This window comes from Delphinapterus leucas, chromosome 1 (assembly GCF_059928025.1).
Source record: "Delphinapterus leucas isolate spDelLeu-1000000601 "Yukka" chromosome 1, BTC_Dleu_Yukka2, whole genome shotgun sequence".
Lineage (NCBI taxonomy): Eukaryota > Metazoa > Chordata > Mammalia > Artiodactyla > Monodontidae > Delphinapterus > Delphinapterus leucas.
Window position 1 is genome coordinate 27,331,621 of NC_143129.1, and position 27,090 is coordinate 27,358,710.

General features: G+C 49.3%; 1 protein-coding gene across 1 annotated transcript in view; it reads right to left on the bottom strand.

The window, feature by feature from the left end:
* Positions 1-23,177, bottom strand: part of CAPN8 (calpain 8) — a 63,505-nt gene extending 40,328 nt beyond the window's left edge. Inside the window, 6 exon segments of the mRNA XM_089907167.1 lie at positions 759-882; positions 884-913; positions 2,005-2,138; positions 2,883-3,001; positions 18,952-19,021; positions 22,309-23,177. Coding sequence (XP_089763293.1) covers positions 759-882; positions 884-913; positions 2,005-2,138; positions 2,883-3,001; positions 18,952-19,021; positions 22,309-22,662 — 831 coding nt within the window. The 5' untranslated portion in view covers positions 22,663-23,177.
* Between the last annotated feature and the right edge of the window lie 3,913 nt (positions 23,178-27,090).

Consider the following 27,090-nt stretch of genomic DNA (forward strand, 5'->3'; position numbering starts at 1 on the left):
CTACCTGCAGAAGACTAATTATCCATGACTGTTGGCCCTGTTTCACCAGTGGCGGTGGGTGTCCCCAGGGTCCCTCCTCAACAGCCCCTCCCTCTCCCCAGACCCCACGTCACTTCTTCACCAAAAATACACATATCCTGCTGGGGTTTTTATAGAGAGGAGAAAGGGGGACTGCTCTTGCTTTGCCATTCACGTGTGTGAGGTCACCAGGTAAGGGTCGAGAGAAGGAGAAAGAGCAGGTGGAGGGGCAGGTGACAGCAGACCACATGGCTGGTGGCCTCCAGGCTCTGGTCTACACACTACCTTGGAACCACATACAGCCAGCCCCCAGACAGGGCACCACCCCTGGTTCAGAACCTCTCCCATTTTCTTCAGTGTTCTCAAAGCCCATCATGTATTGTCAATCACCATATTTGTTTTCCAAAATCCCAAGATTACTTAGCAAGAGGGGGTAGCAAAGGTAGGGCCCAGGATCCAGAGATCAAGGCTGCATTCTTAGGGCAATTCCTGCAGTACTAATGGGGCTTAACACTTAGAACTCCTATGGTTTCTGAGTTTATGAGACCAACTCCAGTTCCTACCCATTAATTAGGTCTTCCCACCGGCTCCCACGTGCTAGGAACAAATATGTCACGGGACTTGCCCTGTAAGTCCTAGACTCTGCTCTGGCCCAAAGCCTTCCCAGCCTCTAGCCCCTGTCCGGTTCCTTCCCTACCACACATGGGGAGGGGCAGCAAAGAGAAACCTTCCCGGCTCACATCAATGGAGCAGGCCAGTAAAGACCCTGCTCGGAGGGCCTTCCGGATGATCTGAGACAGACTGACTGGTGGATTCTTCAGCTCATAAAGCTCAGAGATGCCACCTGTGAAATCCTCAAAACCCTCCAGCGAGAGCCTCATAAGAACTGTTGAGCCTGTTGGAAAAAAAAAAGAATACGTGCATCATTCAGAGCCATTAGCAACCCCAGCGAGGGGACCACATGGGATGGGGTAGGTAGGACATGGTGTGGTCTGGAAGGGACAGGAGGGCCTTTGCCAATTTTGTCTGTGGGCCAGGGAGGGGCTTAGGCCCAGTTTCACGTGGCCAGCTCAGCACTTTTCCAGGAGCAAATCTCAGATCACCTCTCACCAAACCATGTGCTCTTTTAAAAACCAAAATACAATCCTTCCAGAGCTGACCTTGGCTTCTTGGGTTTCTGGGGGTTGGGGGCATGGGTAGGGATGATGGGAACCCTCCCTCAAAGCTGAGAGGCATCCCTTGGGGTTTGCTTTGGGAATAGGGCTGGGAAGGAACAGGGGTTGCACAAAAGGGTACCAGTCAATGAAACTAATTCAAAGAACCCCAAAGAAGACTTTGAACATTGAACGCCAGTGAGAAGGAGTATGACTTCCAAGCAAAGGGTAGAGATTTTGATGAGTTTGGGATCTAAGTACATTTGCTTTATTCTTCTTCTTTGTCATTCTTTTAAAAATTCACATTGGGGCTTCCCTGGTGGCGCAGTGGTTGAGAGTCCGCCTGCCGATGCAGGGGACACGGGTTCGTGCCCTGGTCCGGGAAGATCCCACATGCCGCGGAGCGGCTGGGCCCGTGAGCCATGGCTGCTGAGCCTGCGCGTCTGGAGCCTGTGCTCTGCAACGGGAGAGGCCACAACAGTGAGAGGCCCGCGTACCACAAAAAATAATAATTAATAAATAAATAAATAAATAAATAAATAAATAAAATAAAAATTCACGTTGACCTAAGAACTGACCTGGGGGTTTGAAAGAGGACAAAGCTGAGACACCAAGAAGCTAAGTGATGGTCCCAATTCACTCATTCATGTGGGACAGAGCTGAGCTTTTAACTCGTAGCCCAAATTTCTGTTTCTCTTAGTTACGGAGGGGTACTTTAAATGGGGTGCAGGGGCTGGGAACGATGGGCATGGCACCCAGAGTTTGGGGAGGGGTTAGGTAAAATCCTCCAAGGAGACTGCAGAGCCTCCCAGCTCCTCCCTGACCCACTTACTTGGTGTAGGCCTTCTCCAGCAGCGTGCTCCAGAGCTCACTGCCTTCCTCGGCGCACAGGAAGAGCAGCTCCCCGTCCTTGGTGGGCAGCCTGTTGTCCACCACCACCTCCACCCACCCTCCATACTGCCAGAACTGTGGGAGGGAAACACAGCACCCGTTCACAGGGATGAGCTGAGAGGCAGAGTCAGCGTTCTCAGTGGGCCTCAGAAGGAGCGTCTGTGCTGATCAAGGTTCCAGCCTTGGACCTTTAATGAACTCCTTAAGAGCAGGATCTGTGTCTTACTTATCCGTGCCCATAGGAGACGCCAGCAAAAGCAGGAAACATCGAGTCCAGTGGCTGAGTTTGTGGATAAGAAAACTTGCATCACGCAGTGGCAACTGTGATGCTGCGTGATGCCACTCGGGCTCACATCTCCTGACCCTCACTCCAAGGTGCCTTCCTCGGGCTTCCCTGGTGGCGCAGTGGTTGAGAGTCCACCTGCCAATGCAGGGGACACGGGTTCGTGCCCCGGTCTGGGAAGATCCCACATGCCGTGGAGCGACTGGGCCCGTGAGCCATGGCCGCTGAGCCTGCGCGTCCGGAGCCTGTGGGGAGAGGCCACAACAGTGTGAGGCCCGCGTACCGCAAAAACAAAAACAAAAACAAGGTGCCTTCCTCAAGGCCACATGGCCTGGGGGAGACAGGAGGGGATGGATGTGTGGATGCTTGGATAGACATGTTAAAGCAAAGTTTCTCAAACTCAAGCACGCATCAGAATCCCCTGGAGAGATTATTAAAACCTAGGCTACTGGGCCCCAAACCCAGATTTCTGATTCTCAGCATGGGTCCCAAGACTATGGAAAGTAGTGTCAAGGGCTGTGAGCAAGCCAGGATACCTGAAAATGAAAGATTCCCCCGTAGTTCTCCTGGAAGTTCTGGTCCCTGGGGACCACGCGGTAAAGCAGCTCTTCATTCAAGGTGAGGGAGGCAACAGCCGCCAGAAGCCAGCAGTCACCTGCACCACGTCATGGGGGACACGCACTAGTCAGGCCAGGCCTGCAGGGTCCCTGCTTTCTGTGACCCTCACTGGCCCATTCAATCCAGAGTCACACGACTCCCTTCTGGGTCAGATAGTCTGGGACTCTTTGCCTCCAGTGTCTGAAGGTCCTGCTGCCTCCTTGGAAGTTCTGAGCTTCTCCCTTCCCCCCACCTGCCACAGGCTGACCATTCCACATGTCCTAAGCTCTCAATCAGCGGAGTAGAAAGTGCAAAGAAAGAAAGGAAGAAGCAAAAATCATCCTCTTTGATATGGGGAGGGAGAAGGGTGAGCTGTGACAGAGCGAGAGAGAGGCATGGACATATATACACTACCAAACGTAAGGTAGCTAGCTAGTGGGAAGCAGCCACATAGCACAGGGAGATCAGCTCGGTGCTTTGTGACCGCCTGGAGGGGTGGGATAGGGAGGGTGGGAGGGAGGGAGACGCAAGAGGGAAGAGATATGGGAACATATGTATATGTATAACTGATTCACTTTGTTATAAAGCAGAAACTAACACACCATTGTAAAGCAATTATACCCCAATAAAGATGTTAAAAAATAAATCATCCTCTTTGATTCCTTAATAACAACTTTAAGAAGACATTTGGTTGGAGGAAACACTGAAGCTATTTGGCCGGCTCAGGATGTGTGTGTGTGTGTGTGTGTGTTCCTTGCTCCGCTTGACCTTGGATAACGGAGAGCTGTCTCTTCGTGTCTGTTGGAGGACTGCCCTTTTACGTTTCAGAGCTCACCATGACAGCTGATCACACTCCTGAGATATTGATTAGCATGAAAAGATCATACTCTTAGTCAGAAGAAATAAAAATCAAGAGAGGTTAAAAATGTTAGGGCTCAGTGTTGGTCACTTTGGAGATCCAAGTAAGTGCAGAAGAAAACAGAAAACTGCTTTCTGTACAAGTCGGGACCCCCCAGACCCGTGCCCCTGAGCAGTACCTCCACGGAAGGCACCGTTATCCCCTGTGGTGTCGACTTCAAAAGATTAAGCGCAGCCCCAGACACCCTTTACTGACCTTAGCATCCTGTGGTGGATCTGTCATCCTGGAATTGATGTAAATTTGTCTCACATCTCATTTATAGGCTTCTTCTCCAACAATCTCTGAGATCTCAATGTCCTTACGTGTGCTGCTCGTCGTGTGAAGGAATATTTCATCTTACTGCCCCGACAGCTGCCTCTTCCCAGTTTCACTCCAGAGCCCTACCTCTAGGAGTTTAGGATTTGGAGACAAGTTTCTCCCATTCCTATCCCAATCAAATGGCTCCAAAATCTAGCCTGTGTGTCTCAGCCTTCACTTTGTCCACAAAAAAAATCTGAAGCTCTTCACTATATCTTCAGATAAAAGCCCCTTCAACCATTCAGAGACCCTCTGAGGACCTCGTCTAACTCTCTGTGTTCTTTCCACGCTGTGGCCCAAGCTGCACACATAGTCCAGGGTGAACACACCACGGTTCTCTCAGACGTGGGCTGCCTGAGCAAGTAGTCAGTAAACTGTGACACCGGAACCCACCTCTGAGGACCCATCATCTTCTCAGTACGGCTCCGCCACCAGGTTATCCTAGAAAACCCTTTGCTCTATCTGCCCTCATCTCTCTCAACAGGGAGGTTCATGATTTGGTCCCAAATGAATTCCTTTCCCTCTTCCTTTCCCCGACCAGCCTCATATATTCTCTCTCTCTCTCCGTCTCTCACACACAGTTACTTTTTGAAGAGCTTTTCTGACCCAGGAGCCAGCCCCGCTCCTGACAAACGCCCTCGGCCCGATGGCAGTGGGCCCCCAGGTGGGACCAGAGCCGGTAGCCGGAGGAGATAAGAATTGGTACAGCAGGCACGGGACTGTGGCTTCTCACTAAAGAAGACCCAAGGGGGGCAGTACCTCATTCAAAGGCAACTTCCAAAGAGTGGATAAAATAACAGGTTTTCTCCTCTCACTCCAGCCTTCTTCCTGTCAACACCTGTGATCACCTCTTTCCTCGGCTCAGAAATCCTCAACTTCCTCCATTGCTTAAGAACAAGATAAAAACTAACAGGGCATCAAGGCCCTTCACAATATGCCTCCACCCTACTTCCCCAGCCTGCTTCCCACTGTCCTCCCACCATGAGTCTGATCTCCAGTCGAACTCAGATCTGCACACACCATGCCCTGGTCTTTTCCGGCACACGCTTTCACTCATCCTTCCCCTCGGCTTGTAGAGTCCTTGCTGCAGCACCACCCCCTTTCCCCTCCTCCACGAAGCCTTCCCTGATGCTTCTCATCCTCCAGCCGCAGGTCACCTCTTTTTCTTTGTGTTTCCTAAAGACCTTGTTTATACTTCTCTGTGCACAAGCTGCTTCCCAGTCCAATCCCTGACCCACTTCGGCGTCCCGTGTGCTCCCTCCTCAGAGTCCCCAGCACCTTCTTGGGCCACTTGAACAAGACTGTCTCTGCAATCTCTTCCTGCAGGACAGGGATGTGGATTCCCCATCCTGGCATCCACAGCAGGTGGCTGACACAGAGTAGGGGCTCAATGACCATCTGATGAATAAAAATAAATATGTGCAGAGAAGGACAAAGATCATATGATATATATCACTTATATGTGGAATCTAAAATATCACACAAATGAACTTATTTACAAAACAGAAACAGACTCCCAGACACAGAAAACAAACTTATGGTCACCAAAGGGGGAAGGGGGGAGGGATAAATTAGGAGTTTGGGGTTAGCAGATACAAACTACTCTGTATCAAACAGATAAACAATAAGGTCCTACCATATAGCACAGGTAGGACAAGATATTCGATATCTTGTAATAAACCATAATAGAAAAGAACATGAGAAAGAATATATATATATATATATAACTGAATCACTTTGCTGTACACAAATATTGTAAATCAACTATACTTTAATGAAAAATGAAAAAGACTTTAAAAATTATTTTTTTTCATCATCTTTTTAAAAAATTATTCATTTATTTATTTATTTTTGGCTGCATTGGGTCTTCATTGCTGCACACAGGCTTCCTCTAGTCATGTCAAGCGGGGGCTACTCTTCATTGCGGTGCGCGGGCTTCTCATTGCGGTGGCTTCTCTTGTTGCGGAGCACGGGCTCTAGGCGCACAGGCTTCAGTAGTCGTGGCTTGCGGGCTCTAGAGCGCAGGCTCAGTAGTTGTGGATCGCAGGCTTAGTTGCTCCGCGGCATGTGGGATCTTCCCGGACCAGGGCTTGAACCTGTGTTCCCTGCATTGGCAGGTGGATTCTTAACACTGAGCCACTAGGGAAGTCCCTTAAAATTTTTTTAAGTAAACATGTGACCAAATGAATCAATGACTCATATTTTGTTCTTGTGCAAATTCCCAACAGCACCTACATGTTTGCACCTGAATCTCCCTGGTGTCTGGAGAGGTGGAGCCCAATGAGGACATGCGTTGAATCTGACAGGGGTCACCTAAGCCAGCATCAGGGCCCCCTGCCTCTAGAGCTCAGGGGTAGAGGGAGACAAGGGAAGACCATGACGGAGGCGCAGGCCTCTGGGGAGGGGCAGATGACTGGGCTGCAGCCCTCCCTGTGCCAGGTGGCCTCTCACAGAGGTCAGAGCAGCACCTGCCCTCATGACGAGGTGCAATCCTGGCTCTCTTCTGATACTGACATTATTGCTCCCACACAGCTGCTTCCAACAGCCCACCTGGAATATCCCGTAGACGTTACAATTCACGGCACGGACACAAAGTGCCCCTCAGTTGCTGACATCAAAAGGGGCTGCCCAGCTGGAAGAGAGTTTAACTTTCTCTTCATCTGCCTCACTGTTGCCATTTCCCGGGGTCCACCTGGCTCTCAGGGCCAACACAGAGCTGCAAGGAGATGCAGTGCATACACGGGCTTTGGGATGCCTGTCAGGGGCTCCGTAAGGTGTGCATGCACTGTCATCACAAAGATGCTTTCTCTAAGGCACAGATCCAGTGAGCGTGTTCCTCTTCTGAGAGCTCTCTTGGGAAGACATTTATGCCGTCACTCAAAACATTTCAGAAACGTGTTTGAGGATCTGCCTGGATGCTTGTACACATTCATCACGTTCTCCTCCGTGGACACATGGCTTGGACCTTGAGCATAAGTTTAATTTCCAAAGGCAACTGAGAGGCTTTTTGATCTAAAGTTGGTGGTGAATAAGGTGGACAGAAAAAGCTGGGAAAGAGTCTTGATGGACAATGCCCGCCTCTCCAGCCACTTTCCAGCAAGGGCGGGTCCTGGTTAGAGTGTTGGCTGACCAGGGAGCTGGAGGGGGAGGGTTTTGCGTCACTGACCTTACCGGGGGTCTGCGACCAGCTGAGTTTTCTTCTTCCTACTCCTTCTTCAGGTTATATACGTAATGGGTTTAACATTTATTAAAGTAATAAGCGGATTTATTTTTTTACTCCACTGAAATAATGCTCCCCTCGATCTCCCCACCCACTGCATCAGCAGGCTTCAGGGCTTCTAGTAAACAGCAGGCAGACCCCAGCGACTACAATGAAGTCTTTGCTCTGCTCTGTCAAAAACGCGTTTTAAGCCAATCAAGAAATAATAATCCTGGGGCTTCCCTGGTGGCGCAGTGCTTGAGAGTCCGCCTGCCGATGCAGGGGACACGGGTTCGTGCCCCGGTCCGGGAAGATCCCACATGCCGCAGAGCGGCTGGGCCCGTGAGCCATGGCCGCTGAGCCTGCGCGTCCGGAGCCTGTGCTCCGCAACGGGAGAGGCCACACCAGTGAGAGGCCCACGTACCGCAAAAAAAAAAAGAAAAGAAAAGAAAGAAAGAAATAATAATCCTGAGTCAGGTTTTCTTAAAAAAAAAAACAAAAAACTCTAAATTCAAAAATTCCATTTACATGTTATCAAAGCTTGATGATCTAAACACCTAGTGTTATGACAAACCCTAGGTAGCAAGAACTTGGGCTATGACTTAAGAGAATTTTCCAGACATCAGGGGGGAAGTGGAGATGCTTCTGGACTACAAGCAGGAGAGAGGACGGGAAAAAGGAGAAGAGGTCAGACATTGGAACTGCTTGCATCGCCCCTCTTCCACCTTGAGGTTGAACAATGGCCGGAGCAGGTACAATAGAAAAACCACAGAGAGATTAAAGAGAAGCCGAAGCAGAGAGGATTTACGCCCTGCTTCCCACGGGGCACGTGGGAGCAGAATAAAAATGGCAACACGGAGTGCTCAGGTGGAGAGAAGGTGAGAGAAGGTGGTAAAGGGCGCCCCCAAGTCTCCCTCTGCCGTCAGATAGTGACTGAGCTGAGCGCAGGGAGAAGGCACGTCAATCCCACCACAGAGGCCATGGCGACCGCGTGGCTCAGGGCCAGGCCCGAGGCGTGACAGCGCACTGAGTCGGGCCTCGGTCAGCCAGGGAAGGTCCACTGGACCCCGACAGCACCAGCAGAACAGACCATACCACATGCTAGTCCCAGGAGACCAGCGGGACCCAGAGGACAGCAGAGGGCACCCAAGGGCCAGCCACTCTTCTCCCATAGGCTGGGGGACGTTCAGCCTTTCCTTCCATGCAGGCACTGTCCTGGGGAGGCCGGAGAGGGGCCAGCCTTGAAGAAGCAAGAAAGCCCCCAAACAGAGTGGCTGAAGGAGGAATATTTATCCAAAAGAGACAAGAGCCCGAAACAGGCAGAGGCAGAAAATACCTTTTATTGGCTAGTTGACGTTTCCCCCCAACTCACGGTCAGTGCAAACTAGAGCTCCCCAGCAAGCCGAGGGCAGTCGAGGAAGGTAAAGAATGCCATGATGATTGCACATCTGAATGTAACGCAAAGATTCTGACCTGCTAATGTGTGCTTGTGTTCCAAAAATCCATCTTTAATGTTCTGCCACAGCTGAGGCCTCCTTTGTCCCCTCTTCGCAGTAAGGCAGCTGCAGTGTTTCACACTCAGGCTGCTGTTTTCGCTCTGCACATCAGTGCCAAGCAATCACCAAAGCCTCCCTCCTCCCCTCCCTCCCGTGGGTGAACCTGCCTTTTCCAGTCCTCGGCATTCAGTTCCTGCCATTTTGGCGACATTAAAACACATACACACACACTTGCGGCCGTGCTGGCTTTGTTGACAATTCCCATCTCTCAGGCTAGATCGAGAGCTGACTGGAGGCCCCAGCACAAAATGCTTCCTTGAACGAAGTCATGTAGGTAGCAAAGTGTCAGATGGGATCTGACAATTCATATCCTAATTACCAGCAAGAAAGTCTCATGGCTTAGCCCATTTTGCAGTTGATATCTCAAACAGGGAGAGATAAAACAGCATACATTAATACTGTATAAGACTACAACCAGGGGCTTCCCTGGTGGCACAGTGGTTAAGAATCCACCTGCCAATGCAAGGGACATGGGTTTGAGCCCTGGTCCACGAAGATCCCACATGCCACGGAGCAACTAAGTCCATGTGCCACAACTACTGAGCCCACGTGCTACAACTACTGAAGCCTGTGTGCCTAGAGCCCGTGCTCCACAACAAGAGAAGCCACCACAGTGAGAAGCCTGCGCACCACAGCGAAGAGTAGCCCCTGCTCGAGAAAGCCCTCGCACAGCAACGAAAACCCAAAGCAGCCATAAATTAATTAATTTTTTAAAAAAGAAATGTGACAGTAAAAATTTTTTAAAGGCTAGAACCAGACTGAGAATTTAGAGCTACTATCTTAGTTAATAAAGTTCCTGTAAGTTTGGGATTAGCAGATACACACTACTATTTATAAAATAGTTAGACAACAAGGACCTACCGTATAGCACAGGGAACTCTATTCAATATCTTGTAATAACCCATAATGGAAAAGAATCTGAAAAAGAGTATATATGTATATATATATATATATATATATATATATATAACTGACTCACTTTGCTGGACAGCCAAAAACAACACAACATTGTAAATCAACTATACTTCAATTAAAAGAGGAAAAAATATTAAAACTGAACAAGAAATTAAATTACAAAGCTCCTATAACATTAGCGTATCCAGCTGGAGCAGGTTTCTCTAACTGAGCACTGCTGACACTTTGGTCTGGATAATTCTGTGCTGTGGGCTCTCCTGTGCACTACAGATGTTCAAAAGCATCCCTGGCCTCTACCCACTAGATGCCAGCAGCACCTGCCTCCCAGTGTGACAGCGTAAAATGATTGCAGACATTGCCAAACATCCCCGGGGTTGGGGGATGGAGGATCGTTCCCCCGCAGGAGCCAGAACAACCACAGTAAAATCAGGGGTCGAGGAAAGTCTGCACTGGAGGGAGGTTGGACAAAACGGCTTTGCGTAAGTCTCCGGTTTTCAACAACCACGCAGGATGAAAACGTCAGTGACAAGAATGATAATGATGTTTCTTTAGTCTATTACTCCTAGAGTCTTCTGGGAACCACTTTCTGCTTCCCCCTTCCTTCTCTCACTCCTGTCTGCTCTGGTTAAAGAAAATTATAACAGCCAAAGGAAGGCTCTGGCTCGCTCATCAAGGTCAGCACCCAAGCCAGAGTAGGGTGTCATCTTACCCAGCTTCCAACATGTGCTCATCTCAAGACCTCGGGTGTAGCATGATTAGACTCAGGCCCACCCACCTGGATTTGGAAGAGTGACCATTTGACCCCCTGTGCACCCCTCTGAGCTATGTCATTCTGCCATTCCTCTTTCCCTGCAAATCATAGAGATGCCAGCCCTCACCTCCACAAGCAGAGGCAAAGCTAGACATTTCTGAAACTGGACGACATCATTTCCACTGGATCCCCCCAGCCCCCTTCCTGCAGCCAGCCTCCATCCCAGACACCCCTCTGCCCTCTCCCCAGGCTTAGCCCTGGAGCACAGATAGACATCTGGCTCCAGCTCTGCAGTGGCCTTTTGACATCCTCAGGGCTCCTGTTCACTCTGAGATTATTGTTACCTGCTCCCCCAAGCCACATCACTCCCTGGAGCAGTGCCTACCCAGGCTGGCCGGGCTGTGCACAGGGCGAGGGGAGTGAGTGAATCAGCCATGTTCACATCCCCTACATCCTAGCAGAACACTCCATTTACATTCCTGTCCTCTTTGAATCATTTGTAAATCTCCCCTATCTCGTACCAGCCTCCAACCCTCCTTGGAAAACATATGTTTGAGAGGTTCCCTTCCTTCAGGATTGGGAAGTAGTTCTTATATGTCATCACCACTCACCAGCATTTAGCAATCATTGCTCATGTAGGACACTGGGACAAGAGAGACGTAAAAGGCGTGGTCCCTGCCCTCGGGGAGCCAACAAGCTTAGAAAAGTCAAAATAACATGGCCTTTGCCCTGAGAAAGCCCGGGTTTAAATCCTCAGGCCCTGACTTGTCTGCTGAGTGACCTGTAGCCAACCCTTAACTCTTACGATCCTGTTTTCTAATCTGTAAAATGGGTTTGTACCTCACAGTTTATTGTATAGGATCATTTAAGCACAAAGGACTTATTTGCAACAAGAGAGATGTTTAAGAATATACATAAATATCAACCTCCAGTTGGAAGAGAGGACATCAGGACATAAAAAATATAAAAGATGCACATGGATGTACATGTAGCAGCAGACATATTTTTAGGGGGCCTCTTGAGTATCTTGATTAATGGTCCCCTGTGGGTAAGCCAGCTTCCCTCTACCCTGACCCCACTTGCCAATACAGCTTCAGGGAGGGCAGAGAGAGATGGGCAGGAAGAGGTGGGCTTCAAAAGTCCAGAGCAAGGAGGAGGGGCCCAAATGGGGTGAGGTGAGCCCAGAGGACAGGGCCTCCTGGACCCTCCCCAGGTGGGACTCAGAGAGAAAACCATTGTGGGGAGAAGCTCTGCACCAGAGAAGGCGTGGGCATCCCCCACAGAATTAAGAGCGTGGTGAGCCGTGAGGGACAGAGGTGCTTGGCTGACACTCAGGAAACCCCCTGAGTTCCCCTGTGGCCTCAGCAACTAAAGGACAGAGGCCACCAGTCTGATGCCACCAGAAGGCAGGGCAGGAAGCAGACCAACCACCCCTTCAGCAGACATGGCCAGTGCACAGGAGGCCCCATATGGCCATCTTGGGGAGGAGAGGACAGAGGAGAAGAATCTGGAGGACTAAAGAGTCTTCCCTTCCCAAAAGGGACCGAGTTACGCCAGAAAAGACTGTTTCAACTACTGGGTTGGACAAAGTTTTAAGTTGAACTGGACTAAATTTAGTTAGTTCCCCACTTCCCTAGGCAGGGCTCCTGGGGAAGGTGAAAGCAGTTTTAGATCACGGGGACTCCAGAGGCGCTGTCTGAGACGAGCTTTCGGAAAGTCTCCCACGATAAGCGACACTTCTGCTCAGAAGGGACAACGCCAGTGGCCTTCCCGTATCCAGGGCTAAACAGGAGCCTCAGTGTCTCCTGGGCTAGTAGGTGGTGGCTCTCGGGCTCTGTCTGCAGTGGTCTCTTTCCCTCAGACAGACTCGGAGTCAAAGGAAACGCGTCTGGGAACCAGTCACACTCACAAGTCACAATGGACCCTGCTCTGCCCGGGTCCATTCAGCATTACCACCTCCCGCTCTGAGTTACGTGTAAAGTGCCTGTTCTCTGCACCTTCTTGGAGCCTGCAGATGTACTCTGGGCTAATGGACCGTGCATGCCTGGCCCCTGATAAATCCTGCCAAATCCCGAAGTAGGTTAATGCAACAGTTTTTGGGCCGGGTGCGTTCTTTCAAAATGGAGATGAAAATAAAAAGGCACCCGAAGCTCAGCCCTTCACCCTCCAAGAATTCCCCTGAAATCACATAAGGCCCCCCCTTCGTCAGCATCCCCCCAAAAAGGAGAGTGTCTTCCTACATTTGAGCCTCTCAGGCTCTGCACCGGGTGAAGGGGGCATTTAATCCCCACTTCCCAGATCCGTACAGCTGAGGCCCTGAGCAGCTGCGTGACGTCTCAAGGTCAGTCAGTGTCCGAGCCAGGTCTAGTGCAGCAGGACGATTAGCTTCCTGCCTCTCCACACCCTGCAGAGCCCTCGGAAGCCGAAGCAAATGGGATTATCCCCCTATATGAAATACTGCGCCCTAGACTCCTGGGCAAGACCATCATGAAGTTTCAGGAGCCTTCTCTCCTCCCCTGAGACCACACACAGCTTCTCCTTAGCCTCTCCTCATATCCCCACTTTCCATCTGCCTTCACTACTCCTCCCCCACCCCTCGTTAACGTTTGGTTCACCTTCTGACCTACCTCATCTAGTAGCAGCTACTTACAGGGCAATAGCATAAAACAGTTGCTACTTCTTGGGGTTGTTATAAAGATAAAGAGGAGATAATCTATGAAAGTGCTTAGCTTGGTGCCAGGCTGCAGAGAAAAGCCTTCAATAAGGCTCCTATTATTAGCAATTACCACCCAACACAAAACAATAAAAAATACAGGGGAGGGCTTCCCTGGTAGCGCAGTGGTTGAGAGTCCGCCTGCCGATGCAGGGGACACGGGTTCGTGCCCCGGTCCGGGAAGATCCCACATGCCGCGGAGCGGCTGGGCCCGTGAGCCATGGCCGCTGGGCCTGCGCGTCTGGAGCCTGTGCTCTGCAACGGGAGAGGCCGCAACAGTGAGAGGCCCGCGTGCTGCAAAAATAAATAAATAAAAAATAATAAAGACATGTAGTCACCTTCAGGATGGGAATTTTTTTTCTTTTTTTTCCTTTGGCGGTGCCTCCTGGCTTGCGGGATCTTAGTTCCCCAACCGGGGATTGAACCCGTGCCCCCTGCTGTGAAAGTGCCGAGTCCTAACCACTGGACCACCAGGGGAGTCCCCAGGATGGGATTTTTTTTTTTTATTTGAAATACCTGATCCAGCCTGATGGCCAAGAGTGATATTGGCAAAGAAGGAAGAAAAAAACACAAGTAGGCTCTGATTTAAGATACCCCTGTTTTCATGATTTAATAGTGATACAAGGCAAAGGGTTTAGGTAACAGATCAGAAGTCCAGTAAACATTCACGGAGCCCTGCTACACCCCAGGCATGGTGGACTGTAGAGATGCAGAAGAGAGTCAGTCCCATGGAGCACACAGGCAGGGCTCCCAGGGTTATTACAACCCCTTCTGCCCGTCGCAGTGCCCACTTCCGGGCGGACGAGGAGCCGTGTCAATTCTCTACTCATCACAACCACCCGGCAGGCTGGGTTTGATTACAAGCCCACTGTACAGCTGTGCAAACTGAGGTGGTGAAGCCACAGGCAGACCATGAAGACCCAGGTCTCCCTGGGGGGCTCTTTGCACCCGGGGTGCTGAATTAGGCACGGCTGGTAGCACAGAACCAGAGAAAGAGAGCAGCCTTCAGGGAGGGACATGTCCCGGAGCACTGCAGGGTGATGGATTCAGGGGCAGGGAGAAGATGGCAGGACCAAGGTGACCTGGGGCGGGGAGAGCACAGTCTGGCCAGGCCTGGTCCCCGCCACCCCACTGGCATATTGAGATACACTTTCTCCGTTCTGTCAGCCCACTGCACACTGCCCCCTTCTTTTGGAGAACCCCCCTGTGGTTTGGGGGGAGCCTGGCAGTCAGAAGAGCAAAGCCCATGACCCAAGCTGAGCCAATCAAATGGTACCTCACCCCTCTGGCTGAAATAACTGAACCCAAGGAGTGGGCAAAGATCCCAACCACCAGATCAGAGACTTTTTCTGAGATTTGTAAAATCAAAGGTGGTTTGCAATACTACCAAGTTGAAGTCTGGAACCCTAGTGGTCATCTCTCCTTCTGCGTGAAGCCTGCCTGGCATGGAAGACGGTGGAGTGGAGACAGAACAGACAGAGAGAGCTCCAGGAACACCTAGATCCCTAGATCCAGGCTTCTCGAGGCCAGCACTGCCCTTCCCTTTCCATGGTCTCGTGGGATGAGCCAATAACTTCTCCTTTTTCTTTAAGCTGGTTGGGTTGAACTTCTGAAGCCAATGACTAAAGGAGTCCTGGCCAGTCCAGAGTCATGACTTACCGCGTCGGGTGAAAGAAGCCAGAAGCATGTACTTCGTGGTGGGACAGAATCTATTTCTGTGGACACAGAGGCCTCAGAGGGACACGCATGGGCCAACATGCAAAGGAGAGACAGACGGTGCTGGGACAGGCAGCAGAGGGACAAGCGAGGTGCCTGCAGTTCCCTGTGTGATGCGCCAACCATGAGCCTTCGCTGGAAGTGGGCACCGCAGACGTGCCCGACAGGGAATAATCCCACACTTAACAACTTATTCCCTCTCACTATGGTGTGGCCCTGAGATCTCCTCACACTGGAGGGATGCTGTGTGTGTGGCCCTTGCTAGATCTGGTGAGCGTGGGCTCTGCCAGGAAGACCAAGCGTGGTAAGGCTGCAGCTGCAGGGAACCCCTCCTCAGTGTGTCCGGGTGAAGAACTCCAGGCCTGGGGATCCAGGGAAGGATTTTATCTGGGGGCTGTTTCATCAACAGATACCCATTTGATTACTTCTGTGGAGGCAAACCACACCGCCCTCAGGCAGAGACTGAGTCACCCAACAGAAAGTCATATTACACAGTAAGAATTACCTGGAGCAATTGAAACTTTAGCATTGCAGGCTTCCCAGTCTTTCTTCCTATAATAATGTCTCCAAAGAAAGTTAGCTCCTGGACTCTACATGAGCACAGGCTCTGGTGGGAGGCAAGGGGCTCACATGGCAAGGATGAAGCCTGGCTTGGCGAGAAATACATTGTATATATATAATATAATTACGTTGAAATAGTTATCAAAATATGTTTTTAACATTAGAATATGGTAAGGTTCGTACTTCTTTATTAACATTCTATATAAAAGTTTTGGAGTGGCGACTAATAAGCACCATAATTATGAGGTAATGATGAATATGTGGTATTTTGAATTATTTGCAACAATTGTAATGTAATATGAATATAATCCATGATTTCTATTACTGTGCTTCATTGTCTGCATTCATACCAAAAGGAAATAAGTTAGTGGGAGTTGGTGTAACTAAAGATGTAACGGTACAATTCTTTCATGCTCTGGAGATAATGTTCAATATACAAATCCTCTGGTAGCCCACTGACTCAAATTCACACTAAAGTGTAAATGATTGTCCCGGGCCCTTTCCTCAGAGTAGATAAGACAGTGGTGATAGTGGGACTGAATATGAGGTCACTAAGCACTGGGAATCAAATAGAACGGAAAGATATTCCATGGTGACTGAAGCAGCCACACTTGAAACCTGCTGACAAAAACCCTCACACACACACTACCGCGGAGAAGGACATTCACTGCACCATTCTGTATAATAGCTGAAGAGAGAAAATAATACGTGTCCATCAGTAGGAGACAGGCTAAATCAACTGGTACTTCGCACTGCAATGGACTGCAATATTCTGAGTGGTTACAAAGGAATGAAGCCCTTCGTACGCTGACATGGAAAGAGCTCCAAGACAGTTTATTTAATAAAATAATAACAAATAATGGAAAGGTGCTAAACAATGTTTACAGTGTGCTGCCTTCAAGGCAAGAAGGGGATACAAATTAGAATACGTATTTAGACTTGCTTGAATTTGCATGAAGAAACACTGAAAGGATAAGGAAAAAAAAAAGGTTCCAGGACAGCAAGCGGTGGAATAGATGGAGACAGACAGGAAGCTGAACCTTCACGGTGGACCTTTCAGTTGTTTTCATTTTTGAACAGTGTGTATTCAAAATAATAATAAAATCACGGTAACACAAATCTGTGTAAAGGACATCATTTTCATTATATAGATCAACTGTTAAAAAATAATAACAGGACTTCCCTGGTGGCGCACTGGTTAAGAATCCGTCTGCCGGTGCAGGGGACACGGGTTCGAGCCCTGGTCCGGGAAGATCCCACATGCCGCGGAGCAGCTAAGCCCATGCGCCACAACTACTGAACCTGCGCTCTAAAGCCCGCGAGCCACAACTACTGAAGCCCACATGCCACAGCTACTGAAGCCCGCGCACCTAGAGCCCGTGCTCCGCAACAAGAGAAGCCACAGCAATGAGAAGCCCGCGCACCGCAACGAAGACCCAATGCAGCCAAAAATAAATAAATAAAATAAATAAATTTTTAAAATAATAATAAATAAAAAATCATAACAAAGATGTTTTAAACCTGGAACAGACCCCACTGCACTGTGCTGGACTGTGTCAAGCCTGAAAGGCACTGAAAAACATGAATCCCTGTCACACCCTGATTCAACAGGTGCAGCATGACACCCCCTGGTTCTCTGATCAGGAAGTTTTCTTCTTAATCTCGCCATGATCCACCCATCGTTAACGTCACCGAGCTCAAGACTCACAAGCCACACAGGTTGTTGTCACTTAGCTCCTGGCAACCACCCTGGTGCTGAGTTGCAGGCCTGGTGTGCAGGCACCCACTTCGATACATGTTGAGGCTCCGTCTGGTCCACAGGCCCTCCGGCCCCGTACCCAGCATCCTTCAGGAAATTGGACTCAACAACCCCTTTCCGCTCTGCTCATTAAAAACCACCACTGCAGCAGGGCTAACCCGGAGCAGCCTCCACGGCGTGGCCCCCTCACTTTGATGTGAGTTGGATTCGGAGAATCAGGTTCATTTACTGCTCCTCTAGCTGCAGGCTCCATCAGCAGCGCACGCTCACCATGGTAACGCTCAGGCCTCTTTTGGGAACCCTTCTTTTCTCTGAGCTTAAAACTATTCAAAGGAAGATCTATCCAAGTTGATCAATTAAAAGACACTTATTAAATACCTTTGCCAAAGTCAAAACATCTACAACAAGAAGCTGTTAAAAGCATAGATTAGAAGCTGTGTTTCCCTGAGACATGTGCTAAATTAGGTTAAATATTTAGCTGGAAGTAAAAAGGTACAGCACAGTCATCCAGAGCAATAAAAGGTCAGAACGCTACCCCTGTGTGAGCCCTCACACAAAGGCTTAGGAGACTGTGGCTTTCAGGGAACAGGGCTCGCGTCTGTGTGGTACCCGAATCGTTCTCACTGCTTTGTGCTCACGCACCATGAGCTCTGGCTAAGGGGATATCGGCTATACTCGTCAAAGAGAGAACATTGGAAGCATTTAAAATAAATGCCGGTGATTCAAAATCATAAAAGTTTCCCACAGGCTCAAGAGAACAGGAGGAACAAGGAGAAAAAGGATGGAGGGGAAATCTCCTGAAGGATAAAGGGTGATTGGTGCCGCATGGATGCTGAGATTTTGTTTGTTTGGCTAATTTTCAGCCAATAGGATTTGTCTCCTCCTGCCTTCGTTTCCAGGTCTATTTCCTGCAGCTGTCACTGGCTGGCCGTTTGGAAGCCCAGCGAATTCAATTCAGAGCCGTGTTGTCCCCAAAACGTCAGTGTTGTCCCACTCAATGAAGAAACTGTGATGCCCTGGGATCAGGAGGGCTTATGAGATCAACGGTGCTGATCTGCTATCAAGGAGAACCTCGGTTTCCAAAACTTAAGGCTAGAACGTACAAAATAAATTATTTCCTCAACTTAACTAAGCCTGATTTGGAGGGAATATGAAAGGTTGGGAAGTGAAGGTTCTTAATCCCAGGATTCCGGGCTGGAAAGAAGCTTGGCTGGAAAGCTGGGATTCTTCTTTTCTTACTCATGCTAAGAGCATGTATTATGACAGCCCATAATTATATAGACATGGCCATTCCACAGGGCAAATTACATCCACTTAAAGGTCACTACTATCAAAACACAGCACAGCATGGTTATCTACTGCGTGCCTATAATTCTGGCTCGTGACTCTAGCACTAAAAGGGGTTAAATGAGCCTATGGAAAATCTCCTGTTAGGAGGAACCAAATATAGTTCCAGCATTCCAGACCCAGAATGGAGAGTACGGTCTCAAAACACAAACCCATACGGATAAGTCACAGACATAATGTAGTCGGTCAACTCTAACAGCGTAATCTGACGTTACTCATTACACATACACGCCTGCCCTCTCCCAAATCAAACAGGACTCTCCCCAGTTACTCACCTAGCATACCCTGACAAACGTCTGTACGCGTGGCTCCACCAACGATAAACTGAGGGCTGGGACACAATTCCTGAAACCAATCGGGAAAGCAATTGCAAAACACAAGTCACAAGATGGTGGCAGCAAGAGTGAAAGAACGTGATAGTCCCAAAATTCAGGAAAGCAATTGCAAAACACAAGTCACAAGATGGTGGCAGCAAGAGTGAAAGAACGTGATAGTCCCAAAATTCATGGAAGAGACCTAGGAGAACATCTACTGCACCTACCGCCTTTTATCGCTGAGGATGCTGAAGCCCAGAGAAGGCAGGAGAGCGACCCACAGTCACACAGCCAGGGGTGGCAGAGCAGGAGGTGGTGCCCACGGCCAGCTCTTTATCGCTATATATACTGTGTGGGTGTGTGGGTGTGAAAGCGGGTATGGGGGAGGGTAGGAGAAAGGCAAAGGCTGAGATAATGACATGAGGAACTGTGATCTCACCCATTCAGACAACACCCCTATTTACAGGGAGAGGATGAGGCCAATGTATAACACTCTAACAAAATGCCCTGCGCCCTGTAGACGCTCATTAAATACTTGACTCAACGATGACCCCGTGAGCTGATGGAAACAATGAGGCGTCAGGAAGTGTCCTATACAGAGGGGAGAACTCAGCTCCATTCCCACATCTGACCTACACTTTCCCTGCTCACCCACCTCAAAGTGGCAGCCCTACAGCCTTGTATAAAGCTGCTAGCTCCTACCTAAATGGGCCAAGACAGTGCCTTTGGACTGGCTTTTTTTTTTTTCTTCCAAATATTAAAAAAAATCATTAACTTGTTTTCTATTAAAAAAAAATATGTGCATATGGGTAAAAAAAATCTAACAGGGCTTCCCTGGTGGCGCAGTGGTTGAGAGTCCACCTGCCGATACAGGGGACATGGGTCCGTGTCCCGGTCCGGGAAGATCCCACATGCCGCGGAGCGGCTGGGCCCGTGAGCCATGGCCGCTGAGCCTGCGCGTCCGGAGCCTGTGCTCCGCAACGGGAGAGGCCACAACGGTGAGAGGCCCGCGTACTGCAAAAAAAAAAAAAAAATGGTTAAGATAGTAAATTATATGTTGTGTGTATTTTACCACAATTTAAGAAGAAAAGAAGAAAGAGAGGGAGGAAGGAAGGAATGAAGGAAGGGAGGGAGGGAGGATGGAAGGAAGGGAGGGAGGGGGGAAGGGGGAGGGAGGGAGGAAGTGGGAAGGGAGGGGGAGGGGGAGGGGAGGGAAGGGGAGGAAAGAAGAGCAAATGAACTCATTGGTGCACCTCATTTCTGGACACCCCAACCTTCCTACAGGCCCCTGAGAGACTTCAAGGAAAGAAAGAAATGAAGCATTTAGGAACAGGCTAAGTTTTCCCAGATTCCAAGGCACATCCCCGATAGAGATAGAATCAGGGTCATTACAAACTCAGGAGTCTATTCAATAATCTGTAAGATCTTAGAGGATAAAACTGGGTCCTATAATGTATCGTGTGATGTGTGAGCACAGCCTGGCCAAAAGCAGCTGAGTGAGAATCCTTCACTGATGACTGGGGATGGAGAGGGTACATTCTGACAAGCTTTTATTTATTCATCTGAAAACTCCCAATAATGGGAGTACTTCAGTTCCACATTAATCAGGTTCTACTACCTCATGGTCTGGCTTTTATAGCATTTTGTTGACAGGCACAAATCAGCATTCCAGTCTGAAATTACCATATTTACGTGGACAGTGAGATTAGGTAAAGACACAGTTTAGGGGAGAACGTGAAATGTGGTTGAGGAGGTGAGGGCTTTAAGAATTTCAAATGAAAGAGAAAAACTAGGCAAAGGCTAAAGATACCTGACTTTGGTCACAGAGTGAAATCTTCTCCCCTCCCCCGATATCCATCTCCCCTCCCCCAAGCTCCTTGGGGTCCTTCAGTTCCACTCGAATGTATTCTGCTCCCCTAAGTCTTTCCATCATTCAGTCCTGACATCCCGCATTGCCATGCCCGTGGTTGATGCCTCTGTTAGCACTTCCTACATTCTGCCCAGGATGTCGATCCTTTATTCATGTATCTGCCTCCCCACAATCTCCCTCAGAGCCGAGATCCCAGCTCATTCCTCAGTTTCTCCCCGACCACCTTTCTAAACAGGGCATAGCCAATGCCTGGCCCAAAACAGAGGCCTAAAAAAACTGTCTGTTGAAATGAAATGTGGCTGCCAACTCTTGACACTAGAATATAAAACCATGGTTCCCAACCTTGATTTTGCCAACATCCCAGAGCACCCACATAGGTTCCAGAGGGGCATGGAAGATGGCTATGGGGGGCTGGAGGGAAGAAGGGCAAAGGAGTTATGCTCAGAGGTGGTAACTGTTGTGTAAAATTGATAGGATGAAAACAGAAGGGGTAGAGATAGCTGGAGTTAAAGGGTGATTTTGACCACATCCAAGGAGTTATTCTCTCCTTATCCTCCCTCTTCAACCATTGCCAAGAAAATAAGGACCATGGCTTGATTTTCCCATCATGGTCTAAAAGACAAACGGCCCCCTGGCCAAGGGTCGCAAAGCGTGTTCTCTTATGAGACTTGTGAGCCAGGCACTGAGCAGAGCGCTTCAAAGGATTATCTCAATTCTCACAACCACTCTGTGTGTGGGGGGCTCCTATCCTTGAGGGTAAATCACTGACAAGGGTCACAGAGCAGTAGGTCATGGGCCCAGGTTTTGGGGGGATGGTTCTACATCCCTTGCCCTTGAGATCTGGCGGGGGGGTGGGTAATCAGTGACAGCATCCCAGAGTCCCTGACTCCCATCTGTATTCACAGACCCCCAGCCCCACCTCTCCACTCCCTAGCCTCAATAGAACAATGACAATTCGCAACCCTGCACACTTCAGCAACGACGTCACAGTGTACCCCAGGACTGATTACTTCTAGCATTGGTTTTTTCCATCTTGCACTGGCCCAGGGGTCCTATGTAATAGCTACCATGCCTTCTGCGCCTATTATGTGCCAAGCACTGTGCTCTGACCTTTATCTCCAGTCCTTGTACCAACACTGAAAAATAAGATGCCAGTAGCACCATTTTACAGATGAAAAAACTGAGGATCCCAGCAATTATCTGTCCAAGACCACACAGGCAGAGGCAGGATTCAAATCTAACTTGTCTGGTTCCAAAGCCAGTGCATGCTCTTCCCTCTATACCTTATCACCTCTGAAAAGATGTTTTTTAAAGTGGAGGGGTGGGGGTAGGCTGAAATACGGGTTACAAGAACATAGGGCCAAGAACCATAACTTCTCCCTCAGCTACTTTTGACCAGAAGCGAGGGCCCTCCATCCTGACACTCAACAGCAAACCCATCTCCTTACCACAGGCCGCTTCCAAACAATGCCTTGAGTTTGGGGGGAGCATGGTCCAAGATCCTCGTAGTCCAAGGCTGGTGGGCACGCTGGGAACTCTGGATCCTTAACTAGGACCCCTGAGTCCAAGTACTTCTGCCTCAGGGTCTCAAAGTCCTGGCCCAAGTACTTCACGGCTTTCTGGTTGGAGCCAAGACCTTCAGCTGCCGCCTGCTGCTTGGATGCTCTAGCCACCGGTGCTGCCATGGTCGAGGGCTCCGTGGGGTAGACAGAAGGGCAGAGCTGCTCTGTGCTGTCAGAGATCCGCCCCACGGGGAGGGGAGCTGTAAGGCAGTGCGAACGGGAGGTGGAACAGGTAAACATCTCACCTGAGGCCCTGCTCCAGAGGGAAGTGAGTCACAGCCAGGAACAGATATGTACCCAAGGTGCAAATGAATCTGCCCCACCCTCCCCTTCTGCTTTCAGCAGACAATTTGGAGGCTGGGAAACTTCCAGGGCCCCTCCCAGGCCATTAGCCTGAGAAATCCATTAGGATCACAGACATCCATCCCCATCTCATTGCAAGACCCTGCTTACTTCCCATTGGTCCCATCAGCTGAGATGAGAGGTCTTATTGGGCAGCTTGAAGCCAGTATTTTCCAAGGAATTGGTTCTCAGCAGGAGGGCAAGGGGTTAGAGGGGTCTCCTTTCCTTCCAGAAAAGTTTAGTTCCATATTCGCTAGAAGGACAAAAATATCAGAGAAGGGTGATTCATGGAGTGGATCAGAGTAACCCCAAGTAAAGGTGTCCCTCCTACAAGTGAAGGGTTTGGCCTTTGCCTGGGTATCTAGCCCAACAGCACCAGTAATTAGCTCTGTCACCTTGGGCAAGTTAGTTAACCTCTCATCCCCTTAATTTTCTCACCTGTAAAACGAAAGGTAATAGTAGGCTCTACCTTATAGGGTTGTTTGGAAGGGTGATGAGATAGTACATGGAATTTGCTTTGAATAGTACATAAGAAACACTCAGGAAGTGCCAGTCATGGTTATTCCTAGGAACCAGGACCAGAAAGAGAAGGCCTGGGGAATAAGAGTTGTGGGTTCTAATCTCAGAAGGGAAATGGGCTCTGGGATCTTGCATTAATCGCTTTTCTCAGGGTTCCAATTTCCGAGGCCTGGTTTACCCTAAGGATCTGGAACATCAGTGATTTTTGAAACTGGGAGGGGGAGTGGCTGAGAAATGGTCCTCCAAAGTTACTGAGTCCCAAACTCTGGAACCTGTGAACAGTACATACCGTATTTGGAAAAACAATCTTGGCAGTGGTGATTAAGGATCTTGAAATGGGGAGATTATTGTAGCCCTAAATGCAATCACAAGGGTCCTCATGAGACAGAGGCAGAGGGAGATTTGACAACAGACAAAAAAGGAGAAGGCAGTGAATGAATAAACACCCACAGGTATAAGATGCCCAGTGGTTGGATAGATACATGCCGGGTATAGTGGATCCAGCATCTTCAGGCAGGGGTCTCATGAGATTGTTTTCCCTGCTTTGGTTTCTCCCCGAGCCTCCCGGGAACACGCCCTTTAGGCTGACTGAAATGAACAAGCCCTTCTCCATCTAATCACAGAGTAAACACAGCTGGTAATTTCCCTGCTCCATAAGGGTCTCCTTTGGGGTTAGCAATCTCTTCCCCACCCCACCTGCCTAAATCACCTCCCTTGTCACGTCCAGATGCTGCATGAACAAATTCATCCTCATCTAGGCAGACAGGTCTGAGCTGCTCGGAAGAGAACCCTCATTTTCCGAGCCAGGAGCCGTCTCTGCTCACCAGCCCCACCTGAGCTGACAGCCAACGTCTCCCCGTTACCCAGCCGGGCTCCCGCTGGCCCTGTCAACCTGAACAGACATCTCCCCAGCCTCACACCTCAGACACCCCACAAGAGTCACTGCCAGCTCCACCCAGGAAGCCCAGGATCCACAACAGAGGCCGATGAGGCCGGGCAGAAACACACCTGCCGGCACCGACTAGTAAGAACTCTTCTTGGCAAACAGCGTTGGTGAATGCAGCTCAGAGCACTCAGCTTATCCACAGCGGCTCCTCTCGGCCAGAAGGACAAGGCTGCATTGTGCCCTCAGCAAGGAAGACAAATCACCCCAAAGCCCAAGTGTGCTTTTCAGACAAAGTCTGCAAAGCTCTTTGTCATGCAGAACCTTAACTTCAGTCCCTCCCCTGGGCCTTCCCATTTCAGAATTCTAAGGCAAGCATGGGGTGAATCCAGTGTCAAGAGGATTACAGAGTTCTCGTACATTGCTGGTGGGAATGGAAAATATACAGACACTTTGGAAAAGAGTTTGGCTGTTCCTCAAAATGCTAAACGCAGAGTGACAGAGTAACTTCTAGTAACATTCCACTCCAGGGAATTGAAACAGACTTGAAAACTTAAGTCCACACAAAAACTTCTACTCCGATGCTCATAAGACATTATTCACAGTAGCCAAAGAGTGGAAACAGCCCAATGTCCGTCAACGCACGAATAGACCAACAAAATGTAGTACAGCCATGCAACTGAATATCATTCAGCCATAAAAAAGAATGAAATACTGACATATGCTACAACATGGATGACCCTTGAAAATATTATGCTAAGTGAAAGAAGCTAGTCACGAAAGGCCACAAGTTGTGTGCTTCTAGTTATATGAAACATTCAGAATCGGCAAGTCCACAGAAACAGAGTAGAGTACTGGTTGCCGGAAACCGAGCAGAGAGGGGAACGGGGACTGACTACAAATAGGTATGAGGTTTCTTATCGGGGGTGATGGAAATTTTCTGGAATTAGATAAGCAGTGATGGTTGCACAACATAGTGAATATAATGAAAAAAATCACAGAATTGTATATTTTTAAATGGTGAGTTTTGATTATGTGAATTATATCTCAATTAAAAATTTTAAATAAAAGAAAATAGTATTAGAGAGAAGATGGCCTGCTGTGATCCACGCGTTCATTCGTCGTCTCTAAGTAAAAGATGGGTTCCCCGTCTGCCCAGGACAGGAAGTATCCCATCACTCCAAAGAGTGCCAGAGCTGTAAGACTGAACCCTATCTAACCAGCCCTGAGAAAACAGAAGGCTGGGAAGGCCAGATGTGTGGGCTCATCCCTCTCCAGGTCTGTGGGATCGCACATCACCCCAGTCTCTCATCCCTGGCAGGAAAGGGTGGATCCGCTCAAGCCCAGCTAGGAGGCTAGCTGAGACTGCCCCCCAGTGGCCAACCCTGACTAATGTAAAAACTTACGTTTGAATAGAGGTAGCACTTTCAAGTCCATGACCCATTAGAGAGTCACAGCAAGTCTATGGGTAGATTGTACTGTCAGGCTAACCCAAAGTTACTCACATGGCAAACTTGACCCTAAGTCTTCTGATTTTATTTATTTATTTTGTTGTTGTTTTTGTTTTACAGTATTTTTTTAATTAATTCTTTTATTTATTTTTATTTTTGGCTGCCTTGGGTCTTCGTTGCTGTGAATGGGCTTTCTCTAGTTGCAGCAAGCAAGGGCTACTCTTCGTTGCGGTGCATGGGCTTCTCATTGCAGTGGCTTCTCTTGTGGAGCACAGGCTCTAGGCACACAGGCTTCAGTAGTTGTGGCACACAGGCTTGGTTGCTCTGCGGCATGTGGGATCTTCCCGGACCAGGGCTCAAACCCGTGTCCCCTGCATTGGCAGGTGGATTCTTAACCACTGCGCCACCAGGGAAGCCCAGTCCAGCCCACTCGTAAAAGGAGGGAATTAGCCTCCACCTCTTCAAGGGAGGAGTATCAAAGAATTTGTGAGCATATTTTTAAACCACGACAGTTTGATTGTATTCTTTATTCCAGTCGTGTTGGGCTGTGCAGGTACAGGTGCAGGTGCAGGCACAGAATAGGTGGGAAGTTGGATTAAACAGGGTTATGGACACCTGAGAACAGGAAATCTAAGAACCAGAGTCTTGATGGTACCAGGCTTTCTGAGATCAGAAGTTGAATTCTGCTGAATGTTGGATACTCATAGCTCCCCCAGCCTCAGTATCAGGACTTGTGGCTCCTTCCACCACTGCCCTCCTGTTAGCAAGCCTCTGTTCTGGTCAACCATCTAATTCTGTCTGGCTATCAGCTGGCCTCCTTGGACTGCTCATCATTTTTGCTCCAGTACAACTCTGAGTTTCCCATGGCCCATTGTGTCCTCTCCAGCTCCAGCTCTCTCTCTTGACTTGTCAAGTAAGTGAAACTCCCACCACTAACTAGCAAATCATTCCTTCTGCATTTCTCAGTCCAGTTTCCCAAGAGAGAATCTAACTGGACCAGCTCCCCTTTTGGAGCCAGGCCACATGGGTCCTATGTCACTGACCAGTTTAAGGGATAAGCTGCTGCACCCATGAAGTCCACGCTCTGTCCATACCACTTGGAGCCCGTCACCATTCTGTGCACCTGGGCTCTGATGAGCATCACCTGCTGGCAGCCCCCTCTCCCCCCGTGTCCCTCTGTTGGAAGGAGGCACTGCTCTCAGGCTGTCAGAGCCCACTTTGCCAGCAGTCACGGAAGTCTGAATTGCCTCTCTAACCGGGGCCGTCTGCCCTCCAGGGTGCTTGGTGACATACTAGAGCACAAACATATCTTTTTTTGGACTCTCAATTTCACTCAAAGATTTTTTTTTGTAAGGCAAATTAGGGGGATTTTGGGGGGGGAATTTATGGGGGGTTGTGGGGGTTTTTTTTGAGGTACGCAGGCCTCTCACTGCTGTGGCCTCTCCCGTTGCGGAGCACAGGCTCCGGACGCGC